Source organism: Podarcis tiliguerta (assembly GCF_965153285.1).
Source record: "Podarcis tiliguerta genome assembly, chromosome: 12".
In the NCBI taxonomy this organism is placed as follows: Eukaryota; Metazoa; Chordata; class Lepidosauria; order Squamata; family Lacertidae; genus Podarcis; species Podarcis tiliguerta.
Window position 1 is genome coordinate 17,752,428 of NC_139545.1, and position 22,607 is coordinate 17,775,034.

The 22,607-nt window shown below is 43.2% G+C and overlaps 1 protein-coding gene across 10 annotated transcripts in view; it reads right to left on the minus strand.

The window, feature by feature from the left end:
• The window catches only part of RBMS3 (RNA binding motif single stranded interacting protein 3), a gene marked incomplete at its 3' end in the record, with an annotated part of 742,271 nt that overhangs the window by 477,535 nt on the left and 242,129 nt on the right, over window positions 1-22,607 (minus strand). The window contains exon 1 of one of the 10 annotated variants that reach the window (XM_083405008.1): window positions 8,217-9,422. The exons of 6 other annotated variants lie outside the window; for them this stretch is intronic. In XM_083405008.1, coding sequence (XP_083261134.1) covers window positions 8,217-8,291 — 75 coding nt within the window. In that variant the 5' untranslated portion in view covers window positions 8,292-9,422. Of the gene's footprint in view, window positions 1-7,955; window positions 7,995-8,216; window positions 9,429-22,607 lie in introns of those variants that run through there. 3 more of the 10 variants (XM_083405002.1, XM_083405010.1, XM_083405009.1) reach the window with 3 other exon arrangements.

Here is a 22,607-nt window from a genome sequence, read left to right on the forward strand (position 1 = left end):
CCACAGAAAAGACACTGTTTCCCCTGTTCACTTCCAGGACATGAAGAACTGGCACAGAGAGATAGGGTTTTGATTGATCTTCATTCCAGGGCAAGCCTACATATATATAAGACCTGAAGAATAAGGTGGTGGCTGTTTTTAATTATTATTCTCAATAGTAAGCGTACATGCAATTTCAGAAGCTCTACCAGTTTGGGCTGAGATTCAGATAATCTCAGAAAGCAACTTGAAAGCTATGGGAGCATTCATTCCAAGTTCATTTGGAGTAGAATTAAGTCTCTCTCCAAGTTTTGCACATTTAATCCCGTTCATTCCCCTTCCTTCTGCATGAAGAGACTCCCATGAGCAAAGTGCCTTTCTGGATATGGTATGAATGCATGCACAGGAAAATGCTTCAGGGAATGGTGTGCATGTGTTGGGAAGGTAAGAATGCGCATGTGTTGGGAAGGTAAGAATGGGGCTGGGGCTGGGGCTTGGGGCTTAGGGCTTAGGGCCCTGCGCCTGTGTGTGGACACAGCACCGCACTCCTGCCTGCAGTGGCGTAGCGTGGGTTGTCAGCACCCGGGGCAAGGCAAGTAATTTGTGCCCCCTAACCCGTGGATTTGCGCACCCTAACCCGTGGATTTGCGCCCCCTAACCCTAACCCCCAGGTGTTGCGCCTGGTGCGGCCGGGCCCCCCCTGCACCCCCCACGCTACGCCACTGCCTGCCTGTGCATGCAGGGCTTCCACTGTTGGCCCTGACAACAGAACCACCTCTTTAGAGTCCACAAGGAGGGGCTGATGCAGGCATCTCTCCCCTCAACAAATGACCACCACTGTGCAAACCAACTGCAATATCTACTCAGAGGGGAAGATCAAGTCTCATAGGCAACTGCGTAAGTACACTCTGCTACTGTGCATGAAGATATATGAGCCATTGTCTGTGCAGGCCACATGGATGACTCTCCCCTCTGATCATCTCTTCAGCAGTCCACTCAAATGTATCACAATGAAAAGACACCCTCTCGTTTGTTCCCAAGGTCGAAAGGGGGGGGGGACATAAGCAGAAATTGGAACCTACACACACACACACACACACATACACACACTTCAACATAAGGACAGAATATATAAATAAATAAACCTACCCCAGACAAAATGACAATATAGGATAACTGTCTCTCTTCCAAAATAGGACAACTGTCTCTCTTCCATATCTGCATCTTATTGGTATATTACAATAGCCCTAATTCACACATGCTTTTGATATTACTGCATTTAATCGCACACAGCTGCAGCTTATGAGAACTCTTAGAAAACAAAAAGGGTTTTTAAAAACTCAGCAAATTCTGGCGAAACTTTTGCTATTATTTACCCCTATAACCATTAGCAGTGTTTTCATCATGGGGTGGGGTGGGTGTGACAGGGCGGACACCAGTTGTTGTTTGAAATGGAGTATCAATTTGTGATAACTTGGAAAGAACACAGATGTGCGTGAGGTTATGAACACACCATGAGCACGCATTGAATTCTGTTACAGTGGACCCTCGGGTTACTTAACCTTCGGGTAACGTAACTTTTGGGTTGCGAATGCGGCAAACCCGGAAGTGTATACTTCCAGGTTTTGCCACGTGTGCATGTGCAGAAGCGCTCTATTGTGCCGTGCATGTGCTCAGAAGTGGCGCCTCTAGATGTGGACTTTGCAGGGTACGTACGGACCCCCAGAACAAATTAAGTTTGTATCCGGAGGGTCCACTGTATTTAGTTATTTAGTTATCTACTTGCTTCCGCGAGTAACACAGCAGTCTCAGTAGTGTACAATGAGGTCACAAAAGATACGCTCAGTTAAAATTAACTAAATTTAGAAAATTAACTAAAATTAGAAAACCCATCTTTAAATACCTACTGAAATAAATAAAAAAAGTATTCATCAAGTGCCTGAAGTTCAGCAGGAAGGGGATACGTCTGATCTCAGCCACAAATGAGCTCCACAGAATTGGGCCCACAATCTTGAACATGTGTGTTTTTTAAAGTGTATGTGACTGCAGTATATCAGAGTAACACTTGAAACCAAGTACATTTGCTCACCTGTCCCCTTGCCACCACTGCTGCCGCCTCTTCATCCTACTGTGTGTGTTCACATGAACATCCCTGGGACCTTCTGTATACTTGTGATGGAGAAGATCTTGATTTCTTCTATCCACTAACACCTCAAGTAGCAGGTAATGTGAAAGAACTTTGTGGCGAGACCCTAGAGCTGGGCTACAGCCAAGGTGGTGCCCATAGCAGATGTTGCAATAGGACACCTATCATACTTGACCACAAGTCATGCTTGCTGAGTCCAACCAACATCTGGAGAGCATCAGCTGCCTTAGAGAGCTGCTACAAGTCAAAGCAGGCAATAAATAAGCTAAAAGCTCCTAGAGTTTGTTACTAGAGGAAAAAAGCACCCCACACCTATTGCTTGAGATGGAAGCATCCTACCCTAGAAAAAGAGGCGTAAGATGCTTGGTTCCACCAACAGGAGGCATTGGAACAGCCAGCCAGTAGCCACATCATCGACTAGCCACAAGAGAGAGCTTAAAGCGCATTCACAGCTCTGTGTACCTCTTTTGAATGACTACTTGTATTTTCCCATGATGGACTTCCGATACCTTAGATCGGGGTTGTGTATGAACTTGAAACTCCCTTCCAGAAGTACGACTAACGCAAAGCTAGACTAGAAGACATCCTATCATTTCAAAGTTAACGTTGTCCATTGCCTGTTACAATGAGACCCAAAGTGAACCCAAGGTGCTCTTTCTCATCTGCTTTTCATGCAAATCAGGGCACATTCTTGGAATTAAAGCGGCTGTTGACTCTTTAACTATGCTATGTGTAATATGCTGCTATGCATCAACGAATATTAATACTGGGTATTTGCTTTAGCAAGATCTTTATCCTCTGAACTTCAAGACCTGATTTGGTGAATCTGTACACGTGCATCTTTTTTTCAGGGGTCAAAACCATTTGCGTGTTTTATAAAGCACAGCCCTATGGCAGGCATAGGAGTATAAAGTTGACTGGGGTTTGGAGGCGAGGGGGAAATGCAGATTCTCATGCACAACAACCTGAAAGAATCATCAAAACATGATTCAAACATGCAGTGCCCTTGATATCAACAGAAATAATTTTAAGCCAGTAAGTATGCAAAAATCATGTTGGACAAGTCTGCATTTCTTGGTGTCTAAGGGAAACAAATTTCATGCTTTCCTATTCCATATCAAAAATGATGGCATTGTGCCAAGGCTGGATGTTAATCCAAAAACTTTACTACAATCAAAGGTCAATCCATTATTATCCATGTATTTTAATAAAAGGTTCCTGCTCTGGCAGCTCTGCGAGACATTGAGAGGGGTGGGAGGTGGGGAGAAGAGGAGAGGGAGACAGAAATGCTACCATTTATCAACCCAAACAAGGACTTAAGTGAATACCAACTTCATTCCTGGAAATGCATTTCTCTCTATTTGCACACATTTGCCTCTACTTTGGCACTATAAGCTCCAGCAAGACTTTTGAGCCCTGGCGGCTATCCAAGCTGCAGATGGTTTGAAATGCAGCCTGAAATCAGTGTGCGGTTGATGAAATACTCCTTACACCTGACCCCTACTTCACACCAGGCACCAACACACTAGCTGAACACTACCAGTCAGAAGAGGGGGGAAAAGCTTTGTCAGGCATCTTAGTATCTGGAAGTCTCTCCTCAAGGCATTTGGTAAAGCCAGATGGCCAAAACAGGGGGAAATGCAGTAAACTGAGAAACGAGCACTTGATTAGTTAGATGGGGGGAAAGAAAGCAGGAGGGTGGTTAGTTTTGTGGTATATTTTTTTTAATGGTGCATGGTTGTTATTGTTCTTAAAAGTGGGGAGCTCTTGCAAGTTTGCACAAGGGGGAGTTCATTTTATGTAAAACAGTGACTTAAAAATGCTTTTTAAAAAAGCGACCTGTTTTGGGAAAAACACCTTTTACATTTCTCAGAATTATACACACATTTCTGGTGATCTCCCTCCTATAAACTCATAGCTACTGGAGGTGATTTAGGGATAAGCAAAAGTAGCCACACAAAAATTCTCAGCAGTGATATACAAAGCAATCTCTATCTTCCATTTGCTGCTTATGTGCCTATTGGGGTTGCTTTTCAGAGTCTTAGGGTTCCAAAGAAATAGAATCTCAACGCTGCATACAATATCCACATTCGTGTCATTGAAATAACATCTTTGCAATACATTTGTTCCCATGACATGATTACAACCTATACATCTGTTTCACTGTACTGCACACAGCTTCTTTCTGAAGTTGCAGTTGTTTCATCCGAAAGCGCAACGAAATGCCATGTGACTTAAGACAACATTCAAAATTTTCCCAAAGCAGACAATAGGCTAGAATTGAAAACCCAACACAGCTGATCTGAACGTACAGGTGAGCAGGACTATACTAATGGCCAGTGTTTCATCCAGGCTTCAAATTATTAAGCCAATAACCATTCACATATAACTATGAACCGAAACATCACTGCTGAATTGATACACTGCTGAAAATAGTTACTCCCAAGTGAAGAAAACAGAACAGATTCAACTCCAATAACGAGCTTTGGTAGAATTGTTTCCAATATATAAATGTCAAATCCTTTCATCTCAAACACAAGCCACCAAACAGAAGGGACACCTCTTTCTTCTCATTGTTAGCAATGATTTGTGCTACACAGCTAAACAATCCCTTAATTTTATTAATTATGTTAACAGCACATAACCCACAGCAATAACATATATATTTTTAGCATGAGTTCCAAGCATACAGTAAATCATCCTGTTTTTGTGTGACGAGCATGAATCCCTTTTAAAATATGGTTTTGCAGTCTAAGGCCATATATTCTATTTTACTATGGAAGCAAAATGTGTTTGGATGGACTTAGATTCATAGCATGCCTGAAATAACTAGTCTGGGGATGAAGATTTGTCTACAATGCTGCTATAATTTGAATCTAAATTAGCATGGACAATTCCCCATCAGAAAGAAGAAATTACATGACATTTTCACTAACGTGTGGAAAGGAGAGACATTTTTGGAAAAAAAACACATGATCTTTATATCCGATTAGGCTGAGTTTGCCCAAACTTAACATTTATATTCTAACACAAAACATTTTATTTCAGGAACTCAAACCCAACTGCATGCATTCCGTATTCTGCAGAATGTCTAGGATAGGCGACCCACCTGATAACAATGGCTTAAGTGTGTAGAAAAAGGCAGACATTAATTTTGTAACAAATCCTGAAGTCAACATTTCATCTGGGCACCATATAAGAATACTTTAAAAACAACAGAGCCAGTGCCCATTTACACTGTAAATGTGCAGTGCAACCTTATTCATGTTTACTTGAAAGTAAGCCCCATTGCGGTCAGTGGGGCTTATGCACTTGCAAGTATGTTTATAATGGCAGCATTCAAACTGTGAAGATTAAATAAATAAAAAACCTGGAGGAAAACGTCGAAGATATACTGTATTGAAAAAGGCAAGGCACATTATGAGTGCTTCATGTGTTACACATTAATATCTTGCAGCTCTCTGTAATTTCTAATAACTGCACTGCCACTAACCTATGTATTGATTTTCAAATGGGAGTTCATATCGGTGCACATTCTGATTATATCATTTTGTTGAGTTCCCTCAATATTAATAGTGATATTCCTGGTATGGATGAAGTAATTTGGCAATATATTATTATCTATTTCTGTGATAATGATCACTTTTACAGTTATTTGGTTACCAAAATATTAGTCTGACAGAAATGATTGCTCTATTTTTTTTTTAAAGTCCCATAATCTGATGAATAGCTTCAAGGAAAAGATAGCCAGACATTGCCTGTCTGCACTGCTTTAAAATCTTTAGTAAGATGCCGCAGAAACATGTATGTGTATTCATTGTATTGTATATCCATTATGTACATTTGTTTGGCTTTTGTTTGTGTGTGTTCATGAACAAACACATGTGTGTAGCTACAAACACACATGAAGTAAAAGAAAACTTAACGCTCTGTGTTCAGGTTTTTTCACTAGAACCCTGAACAGCTTGTAACAATGTCTATATTTACGAATGTACCCATCTAATTCAACAGCAATAAAGAAGAAAAAAGCATGTTTAAAAAAAATAATATTCATTTATACAGTGTTATATACTCTATTGTTGATCCATATTTTAATGCCTCTAACCATTTTTTTTAATGCCAAATGCTTTGAAAGAATATTGGCATCCTCAAGATATACTTTAAGAGAGCCCTTTAAAAAAAAATCTCCCTGTACAAATAAATGGCTGTTATTATTTTTGACCCATCCACAAGCGTATTTTGCAAAGTAGAAACAAGGAGTTCCAGAACAGCAAGAGTGGCTTCATTTAAACTACATCAGTAAAAGGCATGGAATGCCTCATCCAGTACTTGAAGCTATTGTTCTTTCAACAACAACAACAAAATCCCTATAAATTGTTCCCTGTCCTTCGCTTGCCAGGTTTTGAGGAATGCCATGTGTCTCATACCCATTCCTCCAAACAGTTAAAACTATAGACAATACTGTATAGCAGTCAAGCTAGCTACAGGCTTCTGCTGAAGCAGCAGCAGCAGTAGCAGCAGCAATATATACCAAATCGTCACAGAGGTAAAATGCAATTTGAATCGACCTTGAGAAGGAGAAAAAGTGACAATTGTTCAAAAAAGGGCTTGATGTCGCACAAAGATTCCTCAAGTACTGCAGTATACCGAATTAGTGGTACCCAGGTTAGAAACGAAAACGGTTCTCATCACACATCCTTGTGAGTGTCAGATAGCTAACTACACGCTTGTTGCTCATGACTGGTCATTTCATATCCTGAGAGGTCAAACGATAAATCCAAACTGAAAAGTGATTCCAGAAGTGGTAAAAGTGAACACAGCAACAGAAAACCGTGATGATCTTGCCACACCCAGAACCAAAAGCACCGAATGCTCAGTCACCCTCCCCCCAAAAAAAGCATTGCACCCCATGTGTTTCAACTGGCTCGTCAAACGTATTACAAGTTTGTATTTCTCCCGGAAAAGCGTTCACATATGTTAATCAGCAATTCTGAGGTCAAACTTTGAGGTAGTAATTTTTCAAAAGATGGCATGAAAATGATTCATGTTTGCGAGCATGTGTGGGAGGGTGAGAGGCATAGCCGTATTTTGGAAAGTTCACTAATAATATAGGTTACCGGGAATAGAACTAAGCAGCAGCAATAGAAAAAAAATATATACAATGCACTATTTAATTCATTTTGTGGTGGGGTGCAGTTCAGTCTTACTAGCAGATAAAGGCCGGACTTGCTATTTGATGCACACACACACACACACACACACGTAAAACACAAATTGAGAAAGACACCTCAAGCAGGGTTCCTGCTTTCTTTTTATAAGTAGCGAGCACTTATTTGCAAACCTTTCAAATACAACACAGTGCATGCTCATCCCATTATCAATGTTTAATAGAACCTCAGACCGGCAAGCACAAAAACTCCCAAGGATTTTATTAGGTCATCCCTCTGCCCTCCCTTAACCCCGGCCGGGCTTTCACATGTGTGTCAAATTAAAAGTTGGGAGTGCCCACAATGCCTCTCCTAACAGCAAAAAAATGCTTTTACCACTCCAAACGCACACAAGCTCAGATCACCTTCCAAAGTCCCCTTAAACCCACCAGGCGCAGGGCTGACACTATCCAGACAGTTCCTGCCGCGTAATGAGGGTGGTACCTGGGTACTGCTGGTTCATTTTAATTAAAATAATGTGTGTGTCTATACACACACACACGTACACCCCTTCGCTCCCACCCACAAGCACAAATAAAAAGATCTCGACTAAACAAAACCTTCCCCCCCCCCTCTTCTTTTTTTGCTTTTAACACACAGCAGATTGTTAAATCCATTCTGACCTTGCTAGTTCCATTGATTGTCATTGCTACTGTTAATAATAATAATGTTTTCTCTCCTTTGGCTGCATTTGTTGGGCATTAGTTCTACTCCTTCATGATTCAAAGAGAGACAGAGAGAGAGAGAGACAGGAAGGAAGGAAGCAAGCATGCCTGTAATTTACGCCAATCAACTATCCATCATCCACTAAGTGCCTAATGGTATCATATCGACGCTGCTGGAGAGCCCCGGGAAGTCCTGCTTGCAGTACACCCACCACGTACCTTGGTTTGGAGATAATGAGGGTAATAGTAAGTGTACTGAGGGTACATTGGTTGCTGTTCCAAGCGTTTGCCCATGTAGCTGGAATCTTTATCTCCGATGCAGCGAAACTCGTTGACAAGACTGTAGAGCCTCAGGCCTTTCTTCCGCTTAAAAACCCACTATTCCTGACAGTACGGATGACTGGTGAGAGGCGCGCTTTTCCTTTCTTTCTTTTTTGTGTGTCCAGACTTCCTTGCCTTCTAAAACCGCTCGCTAGTTCCAAACACAGCAAGAAGCAAAAAAAAAAAAAAGGGAAAAAAGGTTTTTGTGGTTTTTTTTTAAAAAAATGAAAAATGAAAAAAATTGCAGAAGGAAGAATTTATAGCTAGAGAGATGTAAATATATTCTTGCGCTCTTCTTTCCACCCCTCCTCCCTACACAGCGGGATTTTCCTGCCTCCCACCCGCTTTGGCTTGAAGTAATGTCAATTGCCAAGTGTCTGGAAAAGGTGCGCGGGGGGGGGAGGAGGGGGGATTCCGGTTGGAGAAATCAGGAAGACCGGGTTAAAAACTCAGGATCTCTGCAGATCAGCGTCCTCGCAGATCCTTCTCCCTCCACCTTTTTTTTTTTTTTTGCCAAAAAGGGGGCGGGGAGCGGGGTTTTTTTTGTTTGTTGGAGGGGGTGAAGGGGGGAAGAAAAAGAAAAAGGGGAAAGGCAAAAAAAAAAAAAGCGCCTTGGCTTGCGAGAGCCTAGTTGCTGCTGCCTCCCTTGCGGAGCGGCATGGTGTTTAAGGTCTCGCCTTGCCTTTCATTCAAACCCCCACCCCTCCTTCCTTCCCTCCAGCCGGTGGGTGGAACTCCACGGCCAGCCTCTCCCTCGAGAAGCAGACGCAGTCCAGAAGGCTGCAGTATTTCCTCCAAGAAGGCTCGCTCCAGCCCCTGCTGCAAGCAAAGCCCCGCTTCCCTCTGCTGGCTATCGCAGAGAGCAGAGCGCTTTTACAGCAACGCTGCTGCTGCTGCTGCTGCTGCTAAAACCCAGGGAAAGGAGGAGGAAGAGGAGGAGGAGGAGGAAAGGAGGTGGGGGCGATCAGCGATCGCATTTCTCAGCCTTCTCCCCTGTTTGCAGACTCTTCTCAAAGTTACCCGTGAAAACAGCAGCAGCAGCAGCAGCAGCAGCACGGTAGCTGCCGCTTCAGAAGCAAAGTCAAGCCAGGGAAAGAAGGAGGGGAAAAGCCTGCCTGTCTCTTTAAATAACAATACTTGCCGCTGCCACTACTACCCAAGGCACTGGTGAAGCACCTGAAGACGGGGTTGAGGGTTTTGCCTGTATTTTGAAAGCTGGAGAGAGGGTTCCCCTAAAGAGGACCTTTGCAACACCTCCAAGAAAAGGGGCTGCGGGATTTTTAATTATTATTATTATTTCCACCCAAAAAGCGCACGCTAAAGCACAACACGCATTAGGAAAGTCCCTCCAAGAGGCGAAAGAATGGGAAGCAGGCAATCAGGGCTGAAAACGGCTCCTGGAGGGATGCTTTGGCGAGACTGTGTGTTTCTTTTAGGAGGTTCAAAATTAAAAACCAATCACTCCCACTTTGGGTGAACTTTTCGAGATCTACAATAAAGTATATCCATTGCAGCCTGGCTTAGCCAAATAGTGAGCCATATACTTCAGGTGTGGATTGCTGGGAGTAGCGTTTGGGTTACTGACTCAGGATGTTGCTGGCTTGTGAAATTGAAGAGTCTGATTCTATGCCTATTTGCTTGAAAGTAAGCCCCACTAAATTCAATCCCTGCAAGTGGATCCCAACCTTAGAAGGAATTTGCTTGTGAAGGGTTGCATCCAGGTGGTCTGTTGCCTGAGCCTTTATCCAGATTTCTTTGCACAAAGTTTGCAGGAAGGTTAGACAACTCCAGTTGTTTCTTGAGGATTCCATTCTGATTTGTGTGCAGAGAGGATATATGATGTTGCACCAAGTAATTGTTACCCTGCATTTTCCAGTGCATCCTCTTCTGACCTTCCTTATCGCAACATGTCCAGTTTTGCAGGATGTTTTTCTATCAAACCTGCTGGGTATGATTCAGCCAGTGTCTTCATGGGAGAATCTGGCAGGAAAACATGCTCTGCCATATTGAATTCAGCAAGATTTACTTATGAGTAGGCATGTATAGAACAACACTGTGTTTGAGGTGGTTCAAGTTCAGTGCTAGCTATTTCCAAGCAAGCATGTAAATGGTTACACTCCTGTAAACCAAGAAGGTAATTCTATATTATACTACACTGGATTGGATCCAGCTAGTCCCCTTTACATCCTGTTGACAAACTTAAGTCACACTGATTTCATCACAATCTTATATCCTTAGAATGGAATTGAAGCATCTGACTTAGTCTGCATCGAGCCTGATATATGGTCAACCCTGCAACATACATTGGGAACCTGGGCAGAAATATGATGAAGCAACCCTAAACATAATTGCTAGATTGTAAATCCCACTGCAATCAGTTGGACTTATGCCTGAATAGCCATGAACGGAATGGGGCTGTTGGGTTCTTAATTTATTCCTCACACATCTCTATTTATCAGAGCTAGTTCTCAACGCTCCATCATTCTCTGCTATTGTGGGTGTCCAATACAAGAGAGTACGAACTGCAATACACAGCTAAAACGACATGATTGGATACACACTTAATAAAAGAAAGCCCTGCACTTAGGAGAACTCAGCTGTAGCAAAACTTGCTCTCCATACCTGATAGTTTGTGCACTGTCTCACTGACTGTGGGGTGTATATGAGAATTGTATTTCCATGCACAGTGATGCGCTGTACCAAATGTGGGTGGTGCTGTGGTCTAAACCACTGAGCCTCTTGGGCTTGCCGATCAGAAGTTCGATGGTTCGAATCTCTGTGACAGAGTGAGCTCTGTCCCAGCTCCTGCCAACCTAGCAGTTCGAAAGAACGCCAGTGCAAGTAGATAAATAGGTACCACTGTGGTGGGAAGGTAAATGATGTTTCTGTGCGTTCTGGTTTCTGTCACAGTGTCCCGTTGCGCCAGAAGTAGTTTAGTCATGCTGGCCACACGACCCAGAAAGCTGTCTGTGGACAAACGCCGGCTCCCTCAGCCTGAAAGTAAGATGAGTGCTACAACCCCACAGTTGCCTTTGACTGGACTTAACTGTCCAGGGGTCCTTTATCTTTTACCTTTACCTATACCCAACCCCTTCAGTTGCTGTCAACAGGAAAAGACTGTTGCAAACAAACACTTCCACTAATCCCACACAAACTAGTACGGTATTGGAACTGACTAGTGTAGATGCAAGAAGCTTCTGGTCTACTCAATTTCACTCTGGAAGGAAACTTTTTCATCCCCAACCCTTTTAAAGGGCCAAATGAGCATGTTTGAAAATATTCACCTATCCTTCAATATCATGTTTATTAAATATTATTATTAAACCCCAAATACTTATAAAACTGAGTCAGACATCACAGCGTGAGAGCAAAGAGAAGACGCTATATTACTTCTCATAAGCACTATCCAGTAAGTGCCACACTAAACAGTTAATAAAACCAATTATGCATCTTAGAGCGGCAAAAACCTGCCAACAAGTTTTACCAGGAACAATGATGTACAACAACAAAATAAGAATGTGTGCAGTGGGCAACAATGTTTTTTACCAATGCCACATCTCAAGTCCATGGAAATATCTATTGTCTGTACACAGGATATGTGTGTACAGACTCCTTTACACTGCCACTCCATTCATAGATCTATCTTCAGCTTTGCTGACTGAGATTTGTATATAAAAAGAAAATAAAACAGCACTGCAGCAGTGGTTCCTTTTGTTTTTATTTAAAGCATGTGTAATACCCCAGTTGGACTGTTGTCAGCTGCTATATTATCAAGCAAATTGTTAAAGGGAGGGGGAAGGGAATATTTTTTCCCTTTTTTTTTTAGGGGACACTTGTCAAGGCTGGATAGGGCTAAAATTAGACATGCCAGCTGTGTTTTGGTTTGTGGGCACATGCCTGCACGTGATATGGGCAAGCAAACATCATACTCTGCATCACATTGCCAGTCTGCTCTTATTGTACCAAGCTAACCAAATGTAAAAAGGAAAAGCATTATTGAAGTATTGTGTAATTTAATACACTAAAATATGATATGATATATGATGATAATCCAAAATATCAATATACAATAAATAACATTGATTAAACTGATAATATAACAATATGGTGCCTGTATTTATAATGAATACTCTGATGACTACTGGTGATTTATGGATCTAAAAATGATGGCACTAGAACATGGGTAGGCAAACTAAGGCCTGGGGGCTGGATCTGGCCCAGTCGCCTTCTAAATCCAGCCTGCGGACGGTCTGGGAATCAGCGTGTTTTTACATGAGTAGAATGTGTCCTTTTATTTAAAATGCATTTCTGGGTTATTTGTGGGGCATAGGAATTCGTTCTTTTCTTTTCTTTTTCAAAATATAGCCCGCCCCCCCCCACAAGTTCTGAGGGACAGTGGACCAGCCCCCTGCTGAAAAAGTCTGCTGACCCCTGCACTGGAATACTGTACACTGGTTCACAAATATCTAAATCCTCTATAGTAATAGTGAATGCTTCTCCCAAGTACCATACCTTATGTAACCCAAAATGGCACCATCTACACACAATAGATGTGGGGTTGGGGGAAATCACAAGGCTTCCAGAAGTACAGATTATTGGGGGGGGGGGGGGAAATACTCCACACAGCAACATTTTGTTACAGGTCCAACTTGTTTAGCTAATCTTTTCAGGTTTGACTGAGAGCTTTAGTATCACTTCGTCTCCCTCTTAAAATTACAGCCTGTCATGTTTGGTGAGTTTGTTGTCAGGTGACTGCTTTGCCATTATTTACTCTGAAAAGTAATCTTTAGGATACTGTTTAACTAGTTAAAGCTTCATTGGATGAACAGCGTTCGTTGCTGCAAAACGTTAAGGAGTATTCTCTGTGTTTCCAAAACTTGCAGCTGTGAGAAAATGCTGGAAAATGTGACACAAGTGTGCCATAAAGTTTTGGAAACTTAAGGCTAATAAAAAAGAAACCAAAATGTATTTAGTCTAAGACTTAGGATCAAAGTATACTAAAGCAAGCAGAGGACTATTCAAGGCAGCAGGTTTCAAGTCATTTGTGTTATGGTGCCTTGGAGAAGGTTATTTGTACAGCAGATGGCTGGCTAATAGTCCCAGGATGATCTCCTGATGCTTCATGAATGGATGTGCTCTTGGTAGCTGGGAATCCATCTGAGTTTGGGTAGAAGAGATCTTTCATCTAACACAGGGGCAGGGAACCTGTAGACTTCCATATGTTTTTAGACTCCAACTCCAGTCAGCCCCTGCCAGCCTGGCCAGTGGTCACAGATAGAGGGAGTTGTAGCCCAAAAACATCTAGATCTAGCAGAAGGAGGCACTAAAATAATAATATCTTTATTGTCAATGTACAACCTGTGTACAATGAAATTAAGCGAGCCTCCCTCCCTCCCAAACAAACACTCAATCTCTTTTTAAAAAATGTTTTTTTAATTTTTATTGATACAACAAGAAAAAAGGAAGAAACACAAATACCAAATTACACACAGGAATAACCATAGACACATAATATTCTTAACAAACAATAAAACATATATTGGTCTTAACACTAAAGACCCAACCTCCTGTCTACTCCAAATTTGATTTCATATTACTTATTGCCAATACACACTTTTATCATAATTAAACTTTTTCTTAATATATCTAATTTCTTATATCTACCTTGCAACTATTACTGAAGTTCCTCAAATGCTGCTACAGAATTTATACTATATTTATTTTTCAAATATTCTTTGAAAACCTCCCATTTTGAAACAAATTCCTGTTTTGATTTATTCTTTATTTTTTCTGATAAACTGTCTAATTCGGCATATTCTGTCAGCTTTTGGATCCAATCTTGTATAGAGGGGATTTCATTATTCTTCCATTTTGCCGCGATCAGAACTCTTGCTGCCACCATCGCATATAAAAATACTCCCTTCCTCTTTTGCGGAATATCCAAATCTGTTATTCCCAGGAGGTAGGCCTCTGGTGTTTTGTTGAAAGAGATCTTTAGCATTTTTTAGCAGTTCTGCATGGATACTCTCCCAGAATACCTGTATTTTCCTACATATCCACCACATATGGTAGAAGGTTCCTGAGTCTCCGCATCTCCAACAATTACTTGACACATTTTTATACATTTTCGAAAGTTTCCATGGTGTTGGGTACCATCAGTGTTGCATTTTTTGAAAGTTCTCTCTAATCGTGTAACAATTTGTGAATTTCCAATTGATCTTACATAAGTTTTCCCATTGGGAAACACTCAATCTCATTGCATTCTGTGCTTGTCGCACAACACACCAACCCCGAAAGTCAGTTGCACTATATTATTTTCCGTTCAGCAGCCTAACAATCCACGGATAGAAACTGTTTTTTAGCCTGTTGATACGACTGATTATACTTCTAGATCTCCTACCCAAGGGTAGAAGATTAAAGAGGTGCTGGCTGGGATGTGAATCGTTCCTGAGAATTTTTCTCGCCCTCCTAAGGCAACGATCCCTTGCGATGTCATCTAGCGGGCTCAAAGGACAGCCCATGATATCATGTACTGTGTTCACCACCCTCTGTAAAGACTTTCTGTCCATGGCTGTCAAGCCAACGTACCACACTGTGATACAACATGTGGACCTGTAGAAGGAAGTCATCAATTGTTGTTTAGACATTGTTCTTTCACAAGACCCTGAGGAAATCTTCCACTGCCTCCCGCAGTTTGGTCAAATTCATGCTGGTAGCTTCAAGAACACTGTCCAACCATCTTGTCCTCTGTCGTCCCCTTCTCCTTGTGCCCTCCATCTTTCCCAACATCCAGGGAGTCTTCTCTTCTCATGAGGTGGCCAAAATATTGGAGCCTCAGCTTCAGGATCTGTCCTTCCAGTGAGCACTCAGGGCTGATTTCCTTAAGAATGGATCAGTTTAATCTTCTTGCAGTCCATGGGACTCTCAAGAGTCTCCTCCAGCACCATAATTCAAAAGCATCAATTCTTTGGCGATCAGCCTTCTTTATGGTCCAGCTCTCACTTCCATACATCACTACTGGGAAAACCACAGCTTTAACTATACAGGCCTTTGTCGGCAAGGTGATGTCTCTTCTTTTTAAGATGCTGTCTAGGTTTGTCATCACTTTTCTCCCAAGAAGCAGGCGTCTTTTTCAATTTCATGACTGTGTAGGTAGCATGCCTTATTTTAGCCCCACTACATTAGGCAAGGGCATATCCTGCACTAGAGAAAACCCTGAAGTTGACCTTGCATCATAAATACCAATAATGCAACAAAGAAGAGCTTTGGGCAGGTATGGACCTTGAACTTAGCTGTATGGAATGTCATCGTTATATCTGCCTCTAAGTTCTCTACACCAGGATAACTTTTTGTTGCCCTAAAACACCTGCTCCACTTCCACACAGTATCCTTTACATGCGCTGCTTTAATTAGATTGCCATTCCCCCGCCCCCTTTTTGGCTGGAGTTTGACTATCATGTGTTGTACTAAATTCCCAATCAATCAAATCACAAAGCAATGCTCCATTTGTAGCCAGAACATAAGGTTAACAACTTTATGTTTTCTTTGGTTCTGAACCCAAAGAACCCTCTTGTCTCCCGTTACAACATTATCCTACAATCTTTCAGCAATGGATAATGATGAATCGTGTCAGTATGCTGCAGCCTTTCCCAAGCTTTTAACCATATTCTGTGCTCAGTTACTATGACTTCAGAGGCTTCTACTTTATAACCTGCATCTGAAAACAGGGATAATCTAGTTAAAGTCTGCTCTCATGATATTTTCATGACATGTGAAGGAACTTGCTGCTGCTTTCAGTTTTGCTATGTAGGCAGTAAAAAGTAATGTGGCGCAATATGCCCCAAGCCATTGTCTCCATAGAGACGTTTAACCCCCAGGGGAAGCACCTGTATAATACTTTAGAAAGGATCTTGTTTCCTACATAAATTCAGTCAGGTTAAGGGGAAATGAATACATATGGAATATGGGCAATGTAATAGCTTAGCTGTATGGAGCTGGCCCATGGGGATCCATTTCAGATGCTCTTTTTGCTGGCATTCAACCCGACTCCTTGTTAATTTCACAATATAGACTCTTCAACACTAAACCTCTACTTTCTTTTGTCATGGCTGGTGATCAGGTGGCAAATGAGGAGCTGAACCACAAAGCAAACAAGGAGCCTGAGAGCTGATCAGGTGGAGGAGCCAGCCAGAGTCTGCAGTTTTATGGGACCAGATGAATCCCCATTCACCTTTTGTATGTATCACCTGATCTTTGATGAGCTGTCAGCCACAGTAGCACTCTATAGCCACAGTAGCACTCTATAGCCACTCTGTTGCTTAAGTTCAACAGAGATCAGACCAGCAGCTATGTCCTCTTGCCAGCTGCTATGGTTATACAGAGGGGCTGGGTCCTGCTGCCAGAGTTTCCAATTCAATAACCCCAACGCTATTACCACACTAGCAGTGGACTAAAACTGTACCAAATGAGAGTGCCACTCCTTTCAACAGAGCTTGGCTCCTTGGAAATTACCCCTCTTCAACAAACAGTAAAAGCTACAGTGCAAGAAAATGAGTGATGGGTTAACCCACTGCCACAGTACGCGTCATGTTGAGTCCAAATACTTCAAAAATTTCCCCCCTAAATGAGGAAAAAGCTTGGCTTACTTCTGGGCAAGGTGATTGAGCGGGTGGTTGCTGAACAACTCCAGGCACTCCTGGAGGATGCAGACCATTTGGATCCCTTCCAATCGGGATTCAGTCCTCATCATGGGACTGAAACTGCCTTGTTCACACTGGTTGATGATCTCCGGTGGGCTAGGGACCAAGGTGAGAGCTGTTTCCTAGTTCTGCTGGATCTCTCAGCGGCTTTTGATACAATCAATCATAACATCCTTCTGGACTGTCTAGAGGAGCTGGGAGCTGGGGGCACTGTTATAGAGTGGTTCCGCTCCTTCCTCCTGGGCCGTGTCCAGAAAGTGGTGGTGGGAGATGAGTGTTCAGACCCCTGGGCACTCACTTGTGGGGTTCCTCAGGGTTCCGTCCTCTCCCCCATGCTTTTTAACATTTACATGAAGCCGCTGGGAGAAATCATCAGGGGGTTTGGGCTGGGTATCCATCAATATGCGGATGATACCCAGCTCTACCCCTCTTTTAAATTGGAACAAGCGAAGGCAGTTAAGGTCCTGTGTGAGTGCCCTGGAGGCAGTTGGAGGATGGATGGCGGCTAGACCTGGTATGAAGGCTGAGACCCTACCTGCCCGCGGACTATCTCACCAGAGTGGTGCATGCTCTAGTTATCTCCTGCTTGGACAGAGTGCAATGCGCTCTATGTGGGGCTACCTTTGAAGGTGACCCAGAAACTACAACTAATCCAGAATGCGGCAGCTAGACTGGTGACTGAGAGTGGCCCCCAGGACCACATAACACCGGTCCTGAGAGATCTGCATTGGCTCCCAGTACGTTTCTGAGCACAATTCAAAGTGTTGGTGCTGACCTTTAAAGCCCTAAACGGCCTCGGCCCAGGATACCTAAAGGAGCGTCTCCACCCCCATCGTTCTGCCCAGACACTGAGGTGTAGCGCTGAGGGCCTTCTGGCGGTTCCCTCACTGCAAGAAGCAAAGCTACCTGACATTTAGAAAACATCTGAAGGCAGCCCTGTTTAGGGAAGTTTTAAATGTGTGACATTTTAATGTATTTTAATCTTTGTTGGAAGCTGCCCAGAGTGGCTGGGGAAACCCAGCCGGATGGGCGGGGTACAAATAATAAATTATTATTATTATTATTATTATTATTATTATTATTATTCAAATCTGTAACCTCACGGGCCCAAAATAACATCCAGAACCTCCTCCTTCTATGAACTACACATACCCATCTAGATGGCAGATGCAGCAATTCTTCAGTCTCAAGGAGACAGAAGGTGGTTTGTCCAGTCTTTCTCTGCCAATTGAGTGTGTTGCACAGCAGCCTGCCAGTGGACCCAATATCACGGTGGATTTTGGGAAAGACAGTTCCCCTTAAACTCAATAGCCCTCAGAGAAACACATCAGCAAAAACATCAATGTAATAGCTGTAATTGACATTGATAAACAAAGGGAAATTCTGATTACAGAACAGATTGCTGTATCTGGTTGGATGTCTAGACTTGAAACCAACGAAAAATCATCAAGTAGTTGGAAATTCAAAGCCACGGGCTGGGTGTATTTCCTGGGAGTAAAGGTAAAGGGACGCCTGACCATGAGGTCCAGTCGTGACCGACTCTGGGGTTGCGGAGCTCATCTCGCTTTATTGGCCAAGGGAGCCGGCATTTGTCCGCAGACAGCTTCCGGGTCATGTGGCCAGCATGACTAAGCTGATTCTGGCGAACCAGAGCAGCGCACGGAAACGCCATTTACCTTCCCGCTGGAGCGGTACCTCTTTATCTACTTGCACTTTGTGCTTTTGAACTGCTAGGTTGGCAGGAGCTAGGACTGAACAATGGGAGCTCACCCCATCGCAGGGATTCGAACTGCCGACCTTCTGATCGGCAAGTCCTAGGCTCTGTGGTTTAACCCACAGTGCCACCTGCGTCCCTATTTCCTGGGAGATCAGGGTTCAAATCCTCACTCAGCCATGAAGCTCATTTGGTGACCTTGGGCCAGTCACTGTCTCTTAGCCTCACAGGGTTGTCACATGGATAAAATGGGGAGGGCTGGGGAAAGCATGTCTGTGACCTTAAGCTCTTTGCAGGAAAGGTGGAATACAAGTTAAACAGCTAACATCAGCTTATCACTAAAGGCTACGCAGCTGCCTCTGATCACAATAAATAGACAAGCAAGCAAGCCTCTGAAAAAGTCAAAAACAAAAAGTTTATGTATGTCAACTCCCAAACTGGCCTTATGATAAAGTGTTACATTTTTAGTTAGGGGCAGAGGGGCAAGAAGTGGAGGACATGACAGAGATGTATACAATTAATCATGGTATAGAGAAAGTGGACAGGGGAAGATTTCTTTCTTCCTCCCATAATAACAGGGCCCAGGGTCACCTATTGGAACTGAATGCTAAGAGTCAGGATGGACAAGAGGCTGTACATTTTCACATAAAGGTAAAGGGACCCCTGACCATTAGGTCCAGTCGTGGACAACTCTGGGGTTGTGGTGCTCATCTCGCTTTATTGGCCGAGGGAGCCGGCGTATAGCTTCCAGGTCATGTGGCCAGCATGACTAAGCCGCTTCTGGCGAACCAGACCAGTGCACGGAAACGCCGTTTACATTCCCGCTGGAGCAGTACCTATTTATCTACTTGCACTTCATGCTTTCGAACTGCTAGGTTGGCAGGAGCAGGGACTGAGCAACGGGAGCTCACTCCATTACGGGGATTCGAACTGCTGAGCTTCTGATCAGCAAGCCCTAGGCTCTGTGGCACCACCCACATTTTCACATGGTGGTATGGAATTTGCTGTCAAAAGATGTGGTGATAGGGACCAACTTGGGCGGCTTTTGAAAAGCTACTCCATGCAAAACAAGGCTTCTTAATGGCTCTGAATCATGCTGGTTATATACTCCCTCCAGGATCAGAGGTAACACATGACTCTGAGTAGCAGTTACTGGGGAGAAAAAGTGGGAGAGTGGTGAAGCCGTGATGATCTCCTTGTAGGCTTCCCATAGGCATCTCTGGTTGCCCACTATGAGAAATAGGATCCTGGACTAGAATGGTCTGAGCCAATAGGGCTCTCCTTATGGCACAGAATCATAGAGTTGGAAGGGAGCACGAGGGTCAGCTGTGCCCAACTCCCTTGCAATGGAATTTTTTGGTCATGTTGTTATATCATAGCTGTATACCCGAGTTATATAAAAATCAACTCAAGGTTGTAATCAGCAATCACAGCTAATCTTAGTAACTGGGTAAAGAGAAAAGATTTCAAGATGAAAAACCATTTGCTTCAACCTACCAGGAGTTTACTGTATTGTCTATGGTACGTGGGAGTGAAATTATTTACACAGTATGACCAAACAAACAAACAAACAAACAAACAAACAAAAAGAAAGATTTGATTCCCCAAGATGCTAGGCGTTCTTAATTTCCACTGAAGTCACTTCATGGAATGGGGCCCTTGGTGAGTTGACAAATGGAATAAAAATGTGAATGCTCCCAGTACGTTTCCGAGCACAATTCAAAGTGTTGGTGCTGACCTTTAAAGCCCTAAACGGCCTTGGTCCAGGATACCTGAAGGAGCGTCTCCACCCCCATCGTTCTGCCCGGACGCTGAGGTCCAGCGCCGAGGGCCTTCTGGCGGTTCCCTCATTGCGAGAAGCAAAGCTACAGGGAACCAGGCAGAGGGTCTTCTCGGTAGTGGCGCCCGCCCTGTGGAACGCCCTTTCAGCAGATGTCAAAGCGATAAACAACTATCTGACATTCAGAAGACATCTTAAGGCAGCCCTGTTCAGGGAAGTTTTTAATGTGTGGTATTTTACTGTATTTTTTATTTCTATGGAAGCCGCCCAGAGTGGCTGGGTATAAATAATAAATTATTATTATTATTATTGAAGAAAATGTGAGCGACTGAAGGGGGAAATAAATTTTGGGGTGGAATGCAGATAAACAGTTATGAAAGCAAATTCAGATAACGGGAGCTGCTCAAAGGCTGCTGGTGCTAGAAAATGTAAAAAAAGAAAAAAAAATCCATCTGCAAAATATAGACATCAAAAAGATCATCTGTGACTCAGGAGCACACTGCTTAAATAGAAATCCCTTCATTTTCTGCCCTGTGCATCTGAATAACAGAATCAAATTGTGAGCTCAAATAGAAGTTTGCCTGCAGAGCGAGCGCTAAGTGTCAATGCTTCAGCAAAGAAAAGGCAAGCTGTTCAGTCCCAGTAAGCAACAGCTGGCTAACTTAAGAACTTTCTTTCCCCGCTTTGGATGGCTACGATCAGCTCAAGAATGAACCCACTTGTGAGCAGCCTAGGAAGCAAAAGCCCGCAAGTGAGTAGAATTCCAATGCACCTGAAAGTAAAACCTGAATCTTAATACCACCTGCACAGGGAAAGCTCATCATGCAATTGCCAGCACCAATTAATCCAACATTTTACTGGTGCATGGCCAAGGGGCAAGTTGACTTCAAGGAGCAGAGCCAGTGAGGTAGAAACATGGAAGAAGTGAGTCCAGGACCTCCCCACACGGGATGCAGGCATGGAGAGGGTGCAAGTGAATATACATAAAGGCATTTATCACTTCTGTTTACTACATGCTGTTCTGCCGAGCTGCAAAGTACAAATCAAGTAGCTCAATCAGTAGAGCATGGGAGTCTTAATATTAAGGTCAAGGGTTCAAGCCCCACGTTGGAGAAAAAACCCCATGTTGGGCTTTGCAGAGGGTTGGACTAGATCAGCCTTTCTCAACCTGTGGGTCCCCAGATGTTGTTGAACTACAACTCCCATCATCCCTAGCTAGGAAGGCCAGAGCTCAGGGATGACGGAAGTTGTAGTCCAACAACATCTTGGAACCCACAGGTTGAGAACCGCTGGTCTAGATAATTCTCATGGTCCCTTCCAACTCTACAATTCTATTATTCGATGAAAAGCAAAACAAAGGGGCAGAAGTATGCAAAAAGACAGCAGTCAACCCACCACTTTTTTCCAAAATGGATGGGATAAAATCCACATTTCTCCAAGACCTGACCTTTAATTTCTGGCTCCACCTAGGAGGCCAGTATCTTTAAAAATGAAAAATTGGCAGCCTTAGTCTCAGATCAGATTAACTTAATCTCAGATCAAACACATTAACTATAGATGTTTCAAGATGGCAGCTTCTCATGACACACTGGGGAGCACAGGAAGTAATAATAATTATTATTATTTTATTATTTTTACCCCGCCCATCTGACTGGGTTGCCCCAGCCACTCTGTGTATCCAAGTACAGTGGTACCTCACATTACATATGCCTCAGGTTACAGACGCTTCAGATTACAGACTCCGCTAACCCAGAAATAGTGCTTCAGGTTAAGAACTTTGCTTCAGGATAAGAACAGAAATCGTGCTCCAGCAGCGCGGCAGCAGCGGGAGGCCCCATTAGCTAAAGTGGTGCTTCAGGTTAAGAACAGTTTCAGGTTAAGTACGGACCTCCAGAATGAATTACTTTACCTGAGGTACCACTGTAAAAGGGAATTATCTTTACTTATCCCCCCACCCACCCTTTCCATGATGACCTCTGCCCTTTCTGAACTCAGTTGTGGAAGACTTCTGCATTACCTGCAGAACTCGTGCTAGATCTGTTTTGGCTCAACTGGTTAGGTGAATCCTGTCCATAAGCAGTTTTCACGCACCTAAG